The sequence below is a fragment of the Octopus sinensis genome, linkage group LG24 (assembly GCF_006345805.1).
Source record: "Octopus sinensis linkage group LG24, ASM634580v1, whole genome shotgun sequence".
Lineage (NCBI taxonomy): Eukaryota > Metazoa > Mollusca > Cephalopoda > Octopoda > Octopodidae > Octopus > Octopus sinensis.
Window position 1 is genome coordinate 15,231,626 of NC_043020.1, and position 21,738 is coordinate 15,253,363.

At 39.1% G+C, this 21,738-nt stretch overlaps 1 protein-coding gene across 8 annotated transcripts in view; it reads left to right on the top strand.

Moving 5' to 3' along the window:
- Positions 1–21,738, top strand: part of LOC115223894 (post-GPI attachment to proteins factor 6) — a 107,256-nt gene that overhangs the window by 67,578 nt on the left and 17,940 nt on the right. For 6 of the 8 annotated variants that reach the window (XM_029794615.2, XM_036512812.1, XM_036512811.1 and 3 more), the window contains exons 10-11: positions 805–1,068; positions 5,567–5,792. In XM_029794615.2, the coding sequence (XP_029650475.1) occupies positions 805–1,068; positions 5,567–5,792 (490 nt within the window). Of the gene's footprint in view, positions 1–804; positions 1,069–5,566; positions 5,793–9,426; positions 9,743–21,738 lie in introns of those variants that run through there. The other 2 variants (XR_005003650.1, XM_036512813.1) reach the window with 2 other exon arrangements.

Genomic DNA, 21,738 nt, shown 5'->3' on the forward strand with positions numbered 1-21,738 from the left:
GAACGGACGCTAAACGACGATGATGATGATGATGAAGATCATCATCTTAGTTTCAGTAATCGTATTGATCACTGTTATTTCATGAGTTCTGGCTTTCTTGTAATCATTGTTTTGTGAACCCATAAGCATGGTACATTATTTGGTTTGTTCTATGGATCGGAAAGTGTGGAACAACATCATCACCAAAGTCTGTCATCCAGCAGCACCTACAGCAGCGTATTGGTTGAGAGGACAGCCTCCCCCTCCAGTCACCAGATAGGAATTTTACTTACTTGTTTACCTACTATTACTACTACCCTCTCTAATCTAGGTAAATTTATACCCTCACGGAGTGGTTGGCGTTAGGAAGGGCATCCAGCCGTAGAAACAATGCTAGATCAGATTGGGCCTGGTGCAGCCTTCTGGCTTCCCCAGACCCCAGTTGAACCGTCCAACCCATGCTAGCATGGAAAGCAGACGCTAAATGATGATGATGATGATGATGATTGTTATCATTATTCTCATCATCATTTAGCGTCCACTTCCCATGCTAGCATGGGTTGGACAGTTCAACTGGGGTCTGGGAAACCAGAAGGCTGCACCAGGCCCAGTCTGGTCTGGTAGCGATCCAGCTGTAGAAACACTGCCAGATCAGACTGGGCCTGGTGCAGCCTTCTGGCTTCCCAGACCCCGGTTGAACCGTCCAACCCATGCTAGCATGGAAAGCGGATGCTAAATGATGATGATGATGATGATGATGATCTCAACTGTAAAAGAAAAACTCACACTCCTGTTTGACATTGTAACTCTTTTTTTTTATTCCAGGTGTACCACGCATGTGATGCCAGCAACTTGTACCAATATTGTATGATGAAATACGATGTTTTGAGCTTCAGTGACTTTCTTGGTAGCTATATGGCAGTATGGGTAACATTAATGGCCATGGCTCGTCTGCCTGATAAACTTCGGACAATATTCGATGTGATGGGTGCCTTGTTCTTGGCATTAGCTGTTGACTATGACAAACATAGTTTACTTTTAAATGTTGTTCCCTTAGTACTTGGTATAGGAATGGTCTTCTTATCTTGGGTAAGTAAACAGCTTTTGGCAGTTTTGTGTCTTGTTTAACTGTATTTTGTCAATTATTGCTGCTCAGGATCATTGCCTTCTAATTAGGAATTATCAATGTAATATTCACAGATCTGGAGAGTATGCTGCAGGGGTACGTGAACTTATCAATGACCTTCAGGGTTTCCCTTTCAACAATGATAGTTGGTTCCACAAACAACTTCTGTGGGGCAGGTTGGTGGCGAGCTGGAAGAAACGTTAGCACGCCGGGCGACATGCGTAGCCGCATTTCGTCTGCCGTTTCGTCCTGAGTTCAAATTCCGCTGAGGTCGACTTTGCCTTTCATCCTTTCGGGATCGATAAATTAAGTACCAGTTACGCACTGGGGGGGTCGATGTAATCGACTTAATCCGTTTGTCTGTCCTTGTTTGTCCCCTCTGTGTTTACCCCCTTGTGGGTAGTAAAGAAATAGGTTGGTACCGGACCTCTGTCTTCTGAGTACTGATTGTGAGGTCAAAGTTGTTGCAGACAGTGGAAAAGCTGTTCATGCTCCGGTGCATATGAGCCTCTGTGGCAGCGTTGAGTGTGCAGTCATCTGTAGACAGGAGTCATGCACTGAGTCTTCTTCCACCTTGGTCTTGGCCTGTACTCTCTGTAGACTCACTGATGTATATATACTCTTACTCTTACTTTTTTACTTGTTTCAGTCATTTGACTGTGGCCATGCTGGAGCACCGCCTTTAATTGAGCAACTCAACCCCAGGACTTATTCTTTGTAAAGCCAGTACTTATTCTATCGGTCTCTTTTGCCGAACTGCTAAGTGACGGGGACATAAACACACCAGCATCAGTTGTCAAGCAATGCTAGGGGGACAAACAAAGACACACAAACATACACACGCATATATATATATATATATATACGATGGCCTTCTTTCAGTTTCCGTCTACCAAATCTACTCCCAAGGTTTTGGTCGGCCAGAGGCTATAGTAGAGGACACTTGCCCAAGGTGCCATGCAGTGGGACTGAACCCAGAACCATGTGGTTGGTAAACAAGCTACTTACCACACAGCCACTCCCATCATTTAACGTCTGCTTTTCATGTTGACATGGGTTGAACGGTTTGACTAAAAACTGGTTAGCCGGGAGACTGCACCAGGCTCCAATCTGATTTGGCAATGTTTCTGCAGCTGGATGTCCTTCCTAACACTAACCCCGAGAGTGTAGTGGATGCTTTTATGTGCCACCGGCATGGTAGCCATTCAGGCAGCACTGGCATCAACCATGCTCAAATGGTGCATTTTATGTGCCAGTCAGCCAGCACTTGCATTGGTCATGCTTGAATGGTGCTTTTTATGTGCCACTGACACAGGTGCCAGTCAGACGGCACTGGCATCGGCCACGCTTGAATGGTACATTTTATGTGCCACTCAGGTGCCACTGACATCAGTCACGCTTGAACAGTGCTTATTACATGCCTCTGGCACAGGTGCCAGTCAGGTGACACTGGCATTGGCCATGACTATGATTTCACTTGGTTTAACTCAAGCATGGCATATTGCCCAATGATTGGAGGGTGCTTTTAAACAGGCCAGTTATGTGACACTAGCATTGGCTATGACTATGATCTTGCTTGGCTTGCCGGGTCTTCTCAAACACAGCATATCTCCAAATCTCTTGGTTGCTTATCATTGCCTCTGTGAGGCCCTATGTTAGAAGGTTGTGCTTCACTACCTCATCCCATGTCTTCCTAGGTCTACCTCTTCCACAGGTTCCCTCCACAGTTAGAGTGTGACACTTCTTCACTCAGCTGTCCTCATCCATATGCATATATATATGTATATATATCCGTAAATATAAGAGAGCCAACTTTGAATATGTTAACTCTAGTGCTAGAAATAGCTCCACCGGTAGTCGCCAATGATAATTCCACATAGAAATAGCACTACAATCAACGCAATGAAATTGAAATACAACATTTCAATTTCATTGCGTTGATTGTAGTGCTATTTCTATGTGGAATTATCGTTGGCGACTACCAGTGGAGCTATTTCTAGCACTAGAGTTAACATATTCAAAGTTGGCTCTCTTATATTTACGGATAAATATGAATTTGTATCCCTGGTTTATTGTGCTAGATCACTCGGTGTTAAAATAAGGGTATTATTGAATTAATATCTATAATTTTATTCACCCTCATTATTGAATATATGTATATATATATATTAGTATATTGAGTGTATGATTAAGTTATCAAATGAAGTTCTACAAATCCAACCATATTTGTCAAAAACGGAAGAGATAAGATGTTAAAAAGTTGTAAGAAATTTATTCATGCAGATGATCGTTTCATACAAAGAGATAATTCATTTTCAGAATCTGGAATTAGTAAAGTATTCATCAGTGCAGAAATAAGAACTTAAGAAAAGAGCTGTGAAGCTGGACTTTTGAGTTTCACATCTATTTGTTCCTATCTATTTGTGTAATAGGCATGGGACTCATGTCAGATTTTTAAAATTGACATAAATATTGAAATATATATCACGTGACCGACCAGACCATCAGATTTTGTTACACATCGCTGGTCACAATGCGTTCGCATTGTTTTAGCCTTCGAATGACGCCACCCCGCTGGCTAAGCGAGCAGGCCAACAGAAGAAAGAGTGGAAGAAAGAGTGGTGAAAGAGTACAGCAGGGATCACCACTCCCTGCCGGAGCCTCGTGGAGCTTTTAAGTGTTTTCACTCAATAAACACACACAACGCCCGGTCTGGGAATTGAAACCGCGATCCTGCGACCGCGAGTCCGCTGCCCTAACCACTAGGCCATTGCGCCTCCATGAAATATATATATATATACATATATATTAAATTAATAATGAAGGAAAACAGATTTATATATCCAGTTTTATTCTGCAGTTACTCACGAAAGACATGATTAACTGCAGAATAAAACTGGATATATAAATTTCTATTCTCCTTAATTATTAATTTATTATTTTTTTTCTCTATCAACAACATGCAGTCTCTATGGAGACAAATAGATTTACCAATGTGAAGATCTACTCAGGGTAGCAAAATAAACTGGAGTTTTTCTACACTGACCGAGTTTGCCAGCATTAGTAACTGGTAAAAGCAAATACGGTACCCACTAGGATTGTATATCCCTACCAACCAAATTAGGAAATTTACCTACATATATATATATTTTGATTTGAAAACCCCACTAGAATGGGAGAAAGCGCTAATGATCTAAATGATATATATATGTAAAAAATGTAATATATAAATAAATATCTGTAAATATAAACCATCCGATCTGATTACCTCATTTCTTCTAATATATATATATATATATACATACATATATACATACATCATACATACATACATACATACATGACATGATGATGGCTGCCCCCTCGTTATCGAGTATGGCCATTGCATGAGGCTTAATCAATGTTGTTATCGTGCAATGCCTGTGCAAGAAGATTTTTTGTAAAGTGAGGAAAGTTTGTGCACTGAGTCAATCCCACTCACTAAGCAACAGCAACCATAATCCGAAAAGAAGAACAAGTCAACATCATCGGTAACCACTGAGCCGCAGGGTTTATTTCGGAGTTATCCCATTTACCTAAGTTACCTTCTCCTAGAAGGATGCCCTAACAAAGGCTAGGAGACCTTCATTCCCAATGGTTTAACTGCGCGATTGGGTATTCAGTCCGATTATTTCTATGTCTCTTCGCATGATACATCCTTAAGACATTTATACATACATACGTACATACATATCTACATGTGTGTGTATGTGCGTATACATACAGGCGTATGTGTGTATGTGCATATACATACAGGTGGCGAGCTGGCAGAAACGTTAGCACGCCGGGCGAAGTGCATTGCGGTATTTCACCCGTCGCTACGTTCTGAGTTCAAATTCCGCCGAGGTCGACTTTGCCTTTCATCCTTTCGGGGTCGATAAATTAAGTACCAGTTATGCACTGGGATCGATGTAATCGACTTAATCCTTGTGTCTGTCCTTGTTTGTCCCCTCTATGTTTAGCCCCTTGTGGGTAATAAAGAAATAGGTATTTCGCCCGTCGTTACGTTCTGAGTTCAAATTCCGCCGAGGTCGACTTTGCCTTTCATCCTTTCGGGGTCGATAAATTAAGTACCAGTTATGCACTGGGATCGATGTAATCGACTTAATCCGTGTGTCTGTCCTTGTTTGTCCCCTCTACGTTTAGCCCCTTGTGGGTAATAAAGAAATAGGTATTTCGCCCGTCGTTACGTTCTGAGTTCAAATTCCGCCGAGGTCGACTTTGCCTTTCATCCTTTCGGGGTCGATAAATTAAGTACCAGTTATGCACTGGGATCGATGTAATCGACTTAATCCGTGTGTCTGTCCTTGTTTGTCCCCTCTATGTTTAGCCCCTTGTGGGTAGTAAAGAAACGTATGTGCGTATACATGCACATACATACATACATATTTTTAAAAGTGTTTACAATCTCTTTCATTTCAGGGTTACCAATGTCGATTGAGGCATCATTGTTACCCAACGTGGCGTCGATATGTCTTCTGCTTACTACCTGGAGTGATACTGGCTCTGGTGGGCCTTCTTTTGTTCACACTGTTTGAGACCGAAACAAATTATAAATATGTTCACAGCCTCTGGCATATACTCATTGCCACATCAATAGTGTTCCTGTTGCCAGGACGACGGGAACTACCAGATGGCAGCAGTAAAGGTAATGACACTGATTCCGAAATCACTATGAACATTTTCTTAAACAGTGCCTTAGTTCTAGAATAAGGCTAAAAAAAAATCCATCACCACCATCACCTTGCATTTTACTAAAATCATTTTCACTACTTTATAATTTCTAGCAATTCTCTCATTGCTCACCAAAGTCTACTCACCATTCATAAAGAATTTTTGAGAGAGTCTTTCTTCAATTTTCCTACCATTTAACTTATTTCTGGAAGCAGCTGAAAGCCCTAACCCCCAGAAAAAAGAATTAAAAAAAAGACAAGATGGGCTGTATTGCAAAAACAAAATCAAAAATTATATTTGTTCCTGACTATAAGACTGGATTCCAGTTCAAGGACTTGTTTTATTTAACTGTATTCTATTTTGTATATAAGTGTGTGTAAAATATATATACATATATATATATATGTATGTATGTATGTATGTATGTACCTGAATTGATTGATTATTTGCATTTACAAATGCGGAAAGTACTCAATATTTAAAATAGTGTGCCTGTTTTATTAGAAGCCAAAGCTTCTTCAGTCATAACTGTTTTATGATTCCAATTGTTCAATCAGAAACATGGAACTCACAGATATCATAATAATGATAATAATAATGATAATGATCGTGTGTGAGTGAGGTATGTATAGGTTTATTGCTGTTTAACATAGTGGTGCTGATATAATGTTTAGCAGCAAGTCACGGGGCCCATAGCCCTGAATATGCAAATATAAGAGGTCCAGCGTGTCAGTTTGGATTGAATTCCCTTATTTGATCAGTGTATATATTGTGGCCATCCTCTTTATATTGTTGATCTTTATTCTGTATTTATTTATGATGCAAAAGATATCCTTATAAGCCAAAAAAAAAAAAGAGAAAAAAACTCCCCCAAAAATATGTGGTCTCCGTTCTAAAAGATGCTAGAGGGAGATTTAGCTCTTATATCGAGTATAGTGAGCAGCTACCAAGAAGCTCTTTCATTGATTCAAGTGCGTGTGAGTATCTGAATGTGCCTGTGTGTGTGCAAGGGTGTTTGTGGTGTCTGTTTTGGGTAGTGATTGTATTGATCTGAAACGACAAAACTATTTTTCACTGACAATTTCAATGATGCAAGTTAAATGACAATCAAAAGAGTTAACTGCCATCTCCTTATAATGAAATAGTATGTTTTAAACTGTGAGATTGCCATATCCACGATGTGTTCCTTCTTATTGTATCAACCTTGATGGTGGCCATACTTCAGCTGAAATGATGTCATAATCTGCCGCACACTCACTCATCTTCACCGTTTTTTTTTTTTTTTTTGGTTTTTTTTTCTTTTATTCTGTACAGTTTTATTATCATCATCAACATCATTATCATCATCATCATCCTTGTTGTCTGTAAACATTTTACACAATTTCAGTTTTCTACCAGTGTTCTGTTTCAAACTCAGGGGCAATATGCGTTTACACACACACACACACTCACACACACACACACACACATATATATATATATATATAATATATATATATATATATATATATATATACACACATACACAAATATATATATATATATAGATATATATACACACATACACAAATATATATATATAGATATATATACATATATACAAATATATGCACATATATGCAAATACACAAATATATATATATATAGATATATATACATATATACAAATATATGCACGTATATGCAAATACACACATATACATATGTATGTGTGTGTGTGTGTATAAATGTATGAATAAATATAGTGATCTCACGTATGTTAGTGTGGAGAGAGAGGGGAAATAAGTGAGAGAGAGAGAGAGAGAGAGAGAGAGAGAAATTAGCAAATAGTATACATCACTCTGGTCTCAGTTGTAAATTGTGTATACGAATATAGAATATATTATATCAGTGATAACACACATGTACACAGATGTATGTGTGAGCTATAACATCTGCAGAAAGATCTGCTCAAGTAATATACTACTAATCTAAATGATGGATGTCTATGTGTCAATATTTAGGGGTTGATTCAAAAGTTCTGAGCCCGACCTTATTAAAAGAAACACCAACTTTTATATGCAAACTAGTTTTTCCCATCAGTGACACACCTTTTAAAAAATGTTCTCAAGGCTTTTCTCTGCTGATCTTTAAGTAACTTGTTATCCAATGTTCTTGTAAGCATTGTTATATTGCTTACCATAGCCTTTTATCACCTTAATAATAGATCCCTTTTTGGTGGTTTGCTTGCAGTTGTAAGACCTTAAGGATGTCACTGTCACCAGCAGGGAGGTTTTTATCATGAACGAACTTTGTGTCAATGACAGGGCCTCAAATAGTGTGTACCCAAACTAGATCTTACCCTCTCTAAACTGTTCAATCTCTCTCTCTCACACACATTGGCAGTGTGTTTATTTCCCAAGAAAAGTAAACTCTTTCACCCAAACCAATCACACTTCTAGTACTGTCATATCCAAGATTTAGAAATTGGAAATATCATCTTCAATGTCTATTCTCAATAAAGTTTCCATTAACAAACTCTGTCAAAGATCTCTTCTCAATAGAGTTTCCATAGGCATGCTTTTCCATGATGTTCTCCTTTCTGGATGCAGTTCCCATAGACCAATTTTCCCAAGGTTTTTCTCCTTTCTCATTACATTTTCCAAAGAGCTCTACAAAAGATCTGCTAAGCACTTGTTTCTCCTTTTTTCCTGGAGAAATTTGCTGAAAGCAATATTGTTGCCATTGACATCTGCAAAGCCTTCAACTTGCATGAGGACTTCGTAGCTAAGTTACTTTGTTTATGGGCTTCCATTATGCCAGACTCATGCTTTTATGACTAGAAACTTTGAAATCCTCCTCTAAATAGGGCATTCATCTGTGAGCAACCAACACAAATGTTCAATCAATACACATTTAAGAAAACAGTTTCTTTTTTTTTTTGTACTACACACAGACAGTTAATCAGTAAATCCCTGATGGTATTTATAAATACCATCACAATATCTGATCTCGTGTTGCAATCTTGAATATATAATATAGCAAAGATTGCATCCCAAACATCACATGTCCTTTTCAGAATCAGGAAATATTTCCACTCGATTAGGCCCTAATTGCTGATATATTCCTCTTTGTAGCAATGCTGTTGCTACACAATTGTCCTATACTAATCCTGGCAAATACCCAATCACCTAAACCTAATTAGTTTTACTTTTTTTCCTCTGTCCCTTTTATCTCTCCTGCAATGGCTTCTGCTCCTCTGACTGAGTAAACCTTCTGTCGCCATACCAATAGTGTCTCCTCCTTTGAACACCACAATCATTCCATCTATGGGGACATAACGACCTAATTTCCACTGAGGCAGCATAAAGATTCAGTCATTACACATCAAAGAAACAGTTTTGCACTGCTCCCTACCTTCACAGGAGCGACAAATAAAACCCATCAAGGTTTACCTAATCATTGTTATCCTTATTAATCTTTAACACACTTAGGTCCATTCTGTCGCTGTAGAGTTTTCCTCTCTTGTAGCTGCAGGTGTATTTTGTCACATCGAGAGAAGAAAAAACTCATGTGGTGACCTAATGCTCCTCCTCCAACATGTTAAGGGTTAAATCTGATATTTTCTGCCTGCCTATACATATCCAAACTTATTTCACTAAAAGTTCCTGGTCCCTTTACTCCTCCACCTCGTGACTGAATAATGAAGAAAATAAGTCAAATGAGTGAACTCACACAATTTGGGAGCTGTGTGGATAGAAGAATAATTAACCAAAGGATATGGAACTGGATCAAAGAAATGGTTGATGTTTAACATGAACTGCAGCAAGAAAAAAATTTTGATTTTCAGAGTTGGAGCTTGGTTTATGAGGAATTTGTTTTTGCACTTTCTGACTAACTGATTCTTAAAGTTCCCCTTGCTAAATAACATCTGCTTCACTTTTACTCCGAGTAAAATTTCTGTTTTTCTTTGTTTTTCTTAAATATTTTGGATACTTCAAAGAATAGTCCTTGCTCATATTCAAATATCTTTGGATAATAAATTCAACTAATCTTTAATTAACTCTTAGAATACCTACTATTTGACTCAGCATTATCATCATTATCAGATTTTTCCTTATGTTTTACACTTCGTAACCACGATCTCAAGTAATGAGAAACATTTAGCATCAGCTAACTGCCATAACTGTTCTCCACCTTCACATCTCAAATGTGAATCCGGAAGCAGGTGTTGGAAACCAAAAACTCGGAGATGATATATTCTAAGGGAAAGTGTTTGCTACGAATACGAAATAAAAGCTAGCTGAATAAGAAGCGAACTAAGATTCAAGATAATGTAGCTTGTCAAACTTAACAACATTGTGTGACAAAGAAGAAGTGACGTAGAGACCAAAGATATACAAAGATGTTCTTTTTTTACTCAAGGCAGAAGGCCTGAGATTTTGGGGGAGTGGGTGGGGTGGGCGGGGCAGTCAATTAGATCGACCCCAGTACACAACTGGTACTTAATTTATTGACTCTGAAAGGATGAAAGACAAAGTCGGTTCTATTGCAGTAATACAATCAGATAAAAAGCATGATTGAAAGAGCGACAATGGAAACACGAGTGATTCTGAAACAAGCAACATAAAACAGAACCATAATTAGTGGATTTTAAGTACATCACATGTGTATTCAATTCTGTATTGAATTCTGCACTAATTAGAACACTAATTAACAGAATAAATACATTCTGTTAATTAGTGCTCTAATATATTTTTAGGCTCAGAACTTGAATTTCACTTTGCTCATTCTATATTTGTGCGAAATATTTATGTTACATTGATCTCAACATGTGTTTGTGTGTGTGAATCCAGCTATGTGCATACACTTCCAAATGTGTGCATATGTTTGTGAACTCTATTAATTTGTCATCTTTGTTGTCAGCAATATCATTGAGGTTGACCTTATTACTGCATGACCATTTTCCTTTGACCTTAACCCTTTCGTTACTGTATTTATTTTGAGATGCTCTGTGTTTCTTTCAATTACTTTAAATATAACAAAGAGTTTAGTAAAATAACTTGGTTATCATTAAGCTTGTGTTAGGAACATAAATTGCGACTAAGGTTTGGTGGGAGATTTTAATTCAAAACTTATGAAAATAAGACATTTGTACTACAGAGCCAGAGCCAGTTTCAGCCGGGTTGGTAACGAAAGGGCTAATGTAACCTTTCACATAACCCCAGCTGGTTTCTCTTGACCTGACCTCAACAGAGACCTATTCCTTCGATTTCTTTTTTGACCCCGGTCAGTATGGCTTCTTTCACTTTAGTATGACATTTCATTTGACAAAGTGTTAGGAGGTTGTCACTTTATCTCAAATAAGAATTTTCATATTAGACATTAAATTTTATCAGTGTCCAGGATGAGTTGAGTTACATACCAAATAAACTCTGGGTCCATAACTACACTGAACACTTATCACCCCTGGCTAGCTTAACTGAAACACGGTCCCCTTTCATTTCTTGGTAGTTAGACCTCTCCTTCCATTGGTAGCTACAGTTAACCCTAGACCCCCTTTTTCTTGAGTAGCTAAATTGAATCCTGGACACCTTCTGCTTGTAGGAAAATTGAACTTTCAGCTATCTCCTTCCACAGCTAACAGAACTAAATCCTGGACTTCCTTTATCTCCTGGATAGCTGAAGAAAACCTATAGCTCTGAATTCTGTTTCCATCATTTATATTCTAACAGTGAGGGTTATAATTTATTAACCCCCCTTCTATACATTTGACTCTTCATATGCTTGGGAGGAAAGATTGCTTTGCGTGTGTATGTCCATGTGTGAGTGTGTATGCATACGTATGGAATCTGGTTTGGCAATCCATTTCAAATATTTTCTTAGTTATCTCCCTTGCCTTTGGTTGAATAAAATATTCTTCAATCTTCAACTCTATTTCATACGGGTATAAACTTAATGAATTATTGTGCCAGCTACATTGCACTCACTCACTGTCTCCCTCAACCTCTCTCTCTCTCTCTCTTTCTCATTCATACACACACACACACACTCTTTCATTTATGTATGTATTATGTATACACTTTATTGTTAAAGCTGCAAAAAACATCACAAAAATATCTCCCATTCGTCAGGCAGTTGTGATCACAACTGCCTGACAAATGAGAACATGAAACTCTGAGTTGCAGCTTTTTGTGATATTTTTGTGATGCTTTTGCAGCTTTAACAATGAAGCATATTATTCTACCTCTGGTTTTCAAGCACTATTTTTTCCCACCTTGTTTTATATGTATGTACATACTCAGGTATATATATATATATATATATATATATATATATATATATATATATATATCATTAATTATATATATTCTGTTAGAATATTATACACTGAATTTATGAGTGCTCTTTGTATAAGTGTCAAAAATATTAATACTATAAAGTATCTAGACATAAGTATGAGCGATTATATATATTGTATTTTGAAATAATAGCATGAAATTTCATATCAAAAAAATTTCTCACGAAGATACATGCGTCTAAAATAGTATTGTATTAAAAATATATGTAAAAATATGAAACATAACAGTTTAAAAATTTGTTAATTAATGCATCTTATGATTGTTTCACGAAAGTATTATCATTATAATGGAATCCATTGTTGATACACATTGATAAACAATACTTCTGCTCGTCAGAGATGGAGAAGATAAAGTTTTTATAATATATCGAATGTTGTTTTAAAATCCAAAAAATATTTGAAAAATAGATTAAAATTTACTTGTTTTGATTTATGCAGGTAGGCTTTGGTAAGAAAATTTAAAGTTTGTATATATGTATCCCTGGTAAGTTCACCTTGGTAATCCATGACAATTTTGTGTAAGCTATTTCTTGATTTCCCACAAGGGGACAGTACAGCCTGGCTGGGGTCAGACACATACGGATGGTTATAAGATTTAAAAATGCACAAAAATGATAATCGTATGATAGACAAAAGACAATCACAAAACAATAAAAGACAAAAAAATGAGGTATTAAAACAGGTTGGCGCTCCAACCCCATGAGCCCTGTTTCTCTATTGACCCCTTCTGGTAACCTTTATAGTGTGTTCACGCAGAGTCTTTCATACCCAACATTCATGCTACATGTACCCATCTATCTTTATACATTCTTGCTGACAGGCACCTCCTCTCTAGCCCCACTTTCCTTTTCAGATGAAAGGTGAAGGCCTTCACCAATGTGAGGCCGGTGACAAAGCTACCTATCATTACTCCTTTCACTCTCGACTTCCAAATCACCTCTTTTGCAATTGCTACTACCAAGAGAAAACAATTCGTACCTTCTTCCGTAAGGAAATCAGGTGGGTCAATTTTTAAAATTGACACAGACGATAGCTGTACTCTCCTCACATCTGACAACAGGTGTTCTGTATAAGCCCACAATTCTGACACACCTGGACTCTGAACAATAGCATGTGGGACAGTTTCCTCATCCCGCCCGCATCTTGAACAGGCCTGTGGGCCAGGATGACCATGTCTAGTGAGCTTATCCCGAACTGGTAGGGCTCCTCGGTAACACTGCCAGGCCAGAGACTTTTGGAAATTATCCAGTGTCTTTGGCCCAAATGTTCTGCGGAACAGACTGTCCAACTGATTATCATCAAGACCCAGGGTCTTCCCCAGGGCATCAACGTTTCCGGCCTCTACCGACCTACTATAGAAATCTGCGGTGGTGCCCAAACTGCTGGCATTGCCCAAGCTGCAGAACTGGAGAAGAGCCTTGCAGCACTCCGTGTAACTTGTATCCAACCTCGATTTTCAATGAAACCAGTTTTCTCTTCCACCAAAACTAGTGAACCTAGGGAACATCCGTTTTGCAAGCAGAGACCACAACCGTTCACCATCCAGATAAAGCCAGAGGTGCCTCAATCTCAACACATGTTTGTGCATCAACAGCCAAGGCATCCCTAACTCACCCTTTAACGGTTTTTGACAGCAGATAGAACACCTCACAAGTGGACCAAAGCTCGTCCACAAAAAGTAGAAGATCTGCCTCTCCAACTTGCCCAACCACAAATCTGGACAAGGAACGACAGTTAGGTGGTAAACAATGACCGATGTGATAAACATTGGCCACCTCTACCCTCCCTTTCAAGAACAGCCACCACCAAGACCAAGTCTTGACTATCAGGCTCACCTTGCTCGCTACCTCAGTCCAGTTCTTTTCTATCTGGAGATCTGGGCCAAACCAGATTCCTAACAGCTTAACTGAGCCCTCCGTCCAGTGTCCCATGACGCTATTCAAAGGCATCATCTCGTCCCTCCAGGTGCCAAGTTGCAAGCTGACCAATTTTTCCCGGTTAATCTTTGCTCCTGCCACCATCTTGTAAGCCTCGATGGTCTTGCCTACTTTCTGTAGGTGTTCCATCTTGGCCACAATGATAGTGATGTTGTCCGTGTAAGCTGAAACTGATGCCCCACCTACTGGATTCGTCGGGATGCCACTCAGCCTTCGCAGCAATGGCTCAAGGGCCATCACATAGAAAAGTGGTGAGAGTGGACACCCTTGGTGAACCGAATGCTTGATACAGAACGGCCTTGAGAGAAAACTGTTCACCCTAATGATTGAGTTGATATTGTTGTACAACTGTATGATCCACCTAAGGAAGCCAAAACCTAGTCCAAACTGTGCAAGAATAGATACCAGGTAACGATGATCTACCCTATCAAACACTTTAGCTTGGTCTAAATGGACCAGTGCCCTGCCCTTACCAGATTCATTACCAAACTCTTCTATGGTGTAGCATATAAGATGAAGATTATCCTGGATGGTTTTACCGGGGATCACACACATTTGTGCTTCCTCGATCAGGCCATCCACAACATGCATCAATCTTTTTGCCAACACCTTGACCAAAATCTTCATCTCTGCATTCAGCAGAGTGACGGGCCTAAAGTTATCTATACTATCCTTGTCCGGGTTCTTCCTGACCAACATCACCACTCCCAGACACACAGATCTGGGGATCAACCCGTTCTGCTGCCAGTATGTGCCCAAACAAGTCTGGCATACTCTTATACAGTTCGTATGGTAGACCATCGAGGCCTGGTGCCTTACCACCACTGCAGTCCGCTATAGCCTCTAACACCTCCTCAGGTGTGATTGACCTTTCACAGATCTCCGCATCCTGCCTCAAGAGACCTGGCGAGGATGTCTGTAAGGCCTATCCTACTATCTGGTCCATCACTTCGCCCGAAAAGCAGGGCGAAGCGCTCCTGGAAAGTCTTACACATCTCCTCGGGTTCGTTTATCAACTCACCTTGTTGGTTCACCACAGATCGAATTATGGAATCATTTCCACATTGAGCCTCCACCACTCATACCCATCCAGCAGCCTTGATTCCCTCGCTTCCCATTGCAAGAAGTCTAGCCCTGACAATACACTCCATGTGCTTCACCTGGGATGTGTTGCCATTTCTCATGGGCCTTAACTCTAGGGCCTTAACTAATTCTTTTTCCCTCATACGTTCTCTAGCTACTAAACCTGAACTCTATCTAATAGACTCAAATTCAATGGCTCTTTTTAGGAATGTGTGTGTGCTAAAAATCTTTGCTTAAAATTAACAGAACTCCCTATGTATACCATATTACTTAACCTATCCGCTAATATAACTATGTACTTGTATATCATGTTGAGTCTTCTACATTTACCTTCTTAAGGGCATGATTCTTTATTTTTACATGGGCAATTTTTATTTTTATATTTCTGTTCAGAGGTATAACATTTAATATTATTATAATTATTTGTTATGGTGCTTAATATTATCATTGAATTTGCTGTAGCCTTATTTATCTTGGAGTTAGATATATGTTAGTTAGTTAGTTAGTTAATTTGGCTCAAAAGCAAATAGCAAGGCCATGTAGGGGGGACATGGAGTTAAGTACAGGGTGGTGTTCATGTAAAGAGTTCAGGCCACTTGAGGTCAAGGGAGACTTTGAACAAAGCGGTCGTCGGCATCTTCACCATCTCGTCTGGCAGCTTGTTCCACGGATCCGCAACCCGGACGGAGAGAGCTCCTCTCCTTCGATTGAGATGAAATCGTCGCAGGTAGAGCTTCTCGGAATGACCCCGCAGCCGACGCTCTGGAGCAGGAGTGAAGAACAGCTCTTTCGAGAGGTTACACTTTCCGCTTATTACTATTAGTTTGTGGTATTGTATTACCTAAGGCATGTTGTAAATTTTCCAATATATGGTTGTTAGAATTTTGTTGGGATTTTGTTCTTTTGATATCATTGCTATGTGTCCGAGTATTTTGAGCATTATCTGGGATCTTAGTGTGATTGTTTGTTTCATTATTAGTATTGTTATTGCTGTTATTACTAAAGCTATTTTTATATTTATTAATTTTTCTTGTATCAGAACTGACAATAATAGATCCTGTATTTGGTGTTGTAGAGTAGGATATTTTAATTGTGGTGATATATTATAAAAAGTTTATCTTCTCCATCCCTGACGAGTGGAAGTATTGCTTATCAATGTATATCATCAATGGATTCCATTATAATGATAATACTTTCATGAAACGACTGTATGATGCATTAATTAACGAAGTTTTAAACTGTCATGTTTCATATATTTACATATATTTTTAATATAATACTATTTTAGACACATGTATCTTTGTGAGAAATTTTTTTGATATTAAATTTCATGCTATTATTTCAAAATACAGTATATATATGTGTGTGTGTATTGGTAATTAGTAAGGGATTTCTTCAAACATTTACTGGTTTGCTCACAGTTAGGTATTCAAAATAGGTTATTCAACAGTTAGTATATATATATATTGAGAGAGAGGGAAAGAGATATATAATGTCTTCATTATTGTATAATTGCATGTGTTGGACGGAATTTGTTGAGGCAGATTTTCCACAGCCAGATGCCCTTCCTGTCCCCATGACCAGACATATGTTTTCACAGAATGAAGGTCGCGACTTGCATGTTAATGACATTAATGTATAACTATTGCTTGAAGTCCAGGCAAGAAGGCAGTCACACACACACACTCTCTCTCTCATACACACAGTTTTCTTTCAGTTTTTGTCTACAAATTCACTCACAAGGCTTTGGTTGGCTCAGGGCTATAGTAGAAGACAATTAAGGTGACATGCTATGGGACTGAACCTGAAACGATGCAGTTGGATAGCAAACTTCTTACTACACAGCTGCACTTCTCCCTACACACTGTGTATGTCTGAGATATGAAGTTCAACCAGTAGTAAAGATATTATAAATAAGAAAAACACAAAAAGCCTATTGAAAGTCAGCTATCCAGTATTTCTTGATCAAAATATTACATTTCTTTTGCCATTTTGTAAGCTGGAACATCCCCAAAGGAGTTTTTAGTAACTGCATTTGATGTGAATATTGAACGAGCACAGGTGTTTTGAAACTCCACCTGTCTAACACCCGTGGACATGTTTACAAAGTCAGAAAACAGCACAGCTCCCATGACTTTAGGAAACATTTTTTCACGCTGAGAGTTGCTGAAGCATGGAACAAACAGCCGGCATCAGTTGTTAGTTGTCAGAGCACTGCATCCTTCAAAACTTCCATGCTTCCTGAGATTCACCAACACTACACCTGATTTTCTTCCCTCCATACACATGCAAGCATGTATCTGACTCATACACTGTTCACTTCCCAGACATTTGTACATTACTGCATATGCTTTATACGCACTTTTTGACAAGTTGTGGTGCACCTGAGCACTGTATACAATAATTTCATTATTATTATTATTATCCCCATTAGTTTCCAATTATGCTCACATACTTCCACTATGTTGCTATATAAAAAGCTCCCATGACTTTAGGAAACATTTTTTCACGCTGAGAGTTGCTGAAGCCTGGAACAAACTGCCGGCATCAGTTGTTAGTTGTTGGAGCACTGCATCCTTCAAAACTTCCATGCTTCCTGAGATTCACCAACACTACACCGGATTTTCTCCCCTCCATACACACGCAAGCATGTATCTGACTCATACACTGTTCACTTCCCAGACATTTGTACATTACTGCATATGCATTATACACACTTTTGACAAGTTGTGGTGCACCTGAGCACTGTATACAATAATTTCATTATTATTCTAAAAAGACAAGGACCAATCAAGGGGAGATAATTCACTGCCGAGCAAACGCAATCCCTAAAAGAGTTGTTGTCAGCTCCCAAACTCCATCCCAGTTTTCATGAATCACAGCTTTACAGCTTTCTCCCGTTTTGGGTAACCATCTTGGCCCTGACTAACTATATGTGATAAACCATTTACTGCTATTCTTCTGTGGTTTTTTGCTTTCATTGATCATTTCCATCTGCTTCTTGGCAACACAATATTCCTTGTCCAGTGCCATTGAGCACTTAGATCAGTGGTTTTCAACCAGGGTCCCACAGAACCTTAGGGTTCCGCCAGTACAGTCCAAGGGTTCTGCAAGAAGTTACAAAACTGCCAAAATTGGCAGTAATTTTTAATTCTCCTGTGCAGATATGTGTGCATAAGACTATTAAATTATTGCACAGGGGTTCCTCGAGCCAGTGGAATGTTTCCTTGGGGTTCCGCTCCAGCAAAAAGTTTGAAAAGCACTGACTTAGATAATATATTCTGTAGTGTCCCAATTTTTCTTCATCTACATTTGGAAAATTTACCATTTTCCATCTCAGCAGATTTGAGCAGAGGCTGGAAATACATCATAGACATCTCAAAGATGGAATTTCGGCCATGATATGCTTCACCTCCAGATCTTATTCCAACCAACTTTTCTTTCAATAACCTTCTTATTCCAACCAACTTTTCTTTCAATAACCTTCTTATTCCAACCAACTTTTCTTTCAATAACCTTCTTATTCCAACCAACTTTTCTTTCAATAACCTTCTTATTCCAACCAACTTTTCTTTCAATAACCTTCTTATTCCAACCAACTTTTCCTTCAATAACCTTCTTTTCTGGTCATTTTTAATTACTCCCACTATATCTTGTATGCCAGTATGTCAATAGATTCTTCTTCCCCCTTTGGTAATCCGTTCTTGCTGAGGGCATTGAATCAAATGCAGTTTCCTTTTCTCTGCTTCTCTAGCTTAACACAGCTCTGTGTTTCCTCTGTGTCATTATTGAAAATAGTTTAAGTCGATTACAGCCAATGCCTTTCTAGTCACTTTTAATCACTCCTTCTATGTCTTGACGTTCAAGTGATGCTAGTCTGTCTGTAGTTTCTTTCTCTGCTTGCTATGTTCCTGCAGTTTTGATATCTGACAAATTGTCTTGAATTTCTACAACATTGGACTGTTTACACCATTCCAGCTTTGTAGATCTCAGCTGATGTTATAAGTGGTTGAAGAAACCCTCTCTTTCAGTACAGTGCTGATCTGTTAATCATTTGAGGTAGATCAAGCCACTTCCTGGTGTAAATATTGCATTTTTGTTCCATGATCTCTACTTTAGACAGTGTTACTCTGCATACAAGCTGGGGGTGGATGGTATAGATCAAACTGTAAAGGTGGTGAGCTGGCAGAAACGTTAGCACGCTGGGCGAAATGCTTAGCGGTATTTCGTCTGCCGTTACGTTCTGAGTTCAAATTCCACCGAGGTCGAATTTGCCTTTCATCCTTTCGGGGTCGATTAAATAAGTACCAGTTACGCACTGGGGTCGATATGGTCGACTTAATCCGTTTATCTGTCCTTGTTTGTCCTCTCTGTGTTTAGCCCCTTGTGGGTAGTAAAGAAATAGGTATAGATCAAACTGCAAGCACCAAATCTTATAATTTGCCAAGTAGTTTTGACTTGTTGCTTTTAACCTATCTTCAGCTTGTGCCATTATCTCAACAAAGACTTAGTGTGCCATAGTCTTAAACTTACATGGGTTAGCCTTTAACTATTGGCATGGTTTCCCCTGTTATTCTGAACTTCATTTGTTTCTGCTAACCTTTGACAGATGCTTGGCTTTCTTGCTTTAAACTGTATTTTTGATCAAGTAAATAGTTCATCCAGTCTTCCGAGAACTATTTGCATACCTTTTTGGTTCCTTTGTCAGTGTTGTTATGTCATCCACAATTGCCTTCTTAGTCTGCTGATCTAAATAGCATCTCCATGACATGTAAAAACCACACAACTGATATTGTGCAGCCTGCAGCAATTCCAAGACATTGCCAGTCTGTTGTGAACCACACTCAGACACTGTTACACTTCCTCAAATCTGCAATCCTCTTCGGTGTCCAAAAAATCTATTGCTTCTGTCACCAGTTTGTGTGGTACAGAACCATAAGCATTTGCCAGATTACACCAAACATTCAAATCCCTTATATTCTTCACAGTGTCTTGTATTGGATCCCAGATTAAAATGTGGGTTTGACACACCGGGAAGTCTAGCCTTCTCATTCACATCTCATTCACATAGCCATCATTTTGTATAGAGATGTAGCTGTTCTTTTAGCAAGTAAGCCCATGTAAATCTTGCCATCTGCATTCAGGATTTATATTGGCCTTAACTAACCAATAAATCCTGCTTCAGTTTCCTTTGGTAAATAAATCCTTTCTGCCTTGTAGAAGCCATAAATCAGATAAACATCATGCCTGAAATGTTTAAGTAGTAGTTAAGTTTTATAATGTACTTGTACACTTTGTACGGTACACCAACACCTTCACAGATATTCCAAAGTTAGGGCGGTGAGCTGGCAGAAACGTTAGCATGCTGGGCGAAATTCTTTGCAGTATTGCGTCTGCCACTACGTTCTGAGTTCAAATTTTGCCAAGGTCAACTTTGCCTTTCATCCTTTCAGGTTCGATTAAATAAGTACCAGTTACGCACTGGGGGTCGATGTAATCGACTTAATCCGTTTGTCTGTCCTTGTTTGTCCTCTCTGTGTTTAGCCCCTTGTGGGTAGTAAAGAAATAGAAGGTGGCGAGCTGGCAGAAACGTTAGTACGCTGGGCGAAATGCTTAGCAGTATTGCCTCTGCTGTTATGTTCCGAGTTCAAATTCTGCCGAGGTCGACTTTGCCTTTCATCCTTTCAGGGTCGATAAATTAAGTACCAGTTTCGCACTGGGGTCGATGTAATCAACTTAATCTGTTTGTCTGTCCTTGTTTGTCCCCTCTGTGTTTAGCCCCTTGTGGGCAGTAAAGAAATAGATATTCCAAAGCCTCTTATAGAGTTTGCCAAAAGCTGTGTTTGCTCTTCCTCTTCATGTTTTTTTAATCTCTTTATCAAGCTTGTCATCATTTGTCACTGTGGAGTGAAGATGAATGAAAACATTGACTGTCTTATTATTTTTACCTTCAAGGATACACTCTAGGCATAACCTTGATTACTACCAGAATGTGACTGCAACAGAAGCTCCGTCTTCTTTGTGCTTATGGGGGAAGCCAAAACATCTGACTGCTGAAATAAATATATTGACAGTCTGTTGAATATCTTCAAGGGAATTAGCAAACGGTGCACAGACATCATCATCATCATCATCATCATCATTTAGCGTCCGCTTTCCATGGTGGCATGGGTTGGACGGTGCATCTGGGGTCTGGGAAGCCAGAAGGCTGCACCAGGCCCAGTCTGATCTGGCAATGTTTCTACAGCTGGATGCCCTTCCTAACGCCAACCACTCTGAGAGTGTAGTGGGTGATTTTATGTGCCGCCGACAGGTGCCAGACGAGGCTGGCAAACGGCTATGCTCGGATGGTGTTTTTTATGTGCCACCGACACAGGTGCCAGACGAGGCTGGCAGACGGCCACACTCGGATGGTGTTGTAAAAAATAAGTCTCTGGTAGTTTGAAAGGAAGACCTTATTTTTTCCTCTTTTTTTTCGTTTATTTCTTCTTTTTGCTTAATATGGTGCTGATTAAAGATACCACCAGAGGTGCAATTTTTCCACAGGGATCATCAACAAA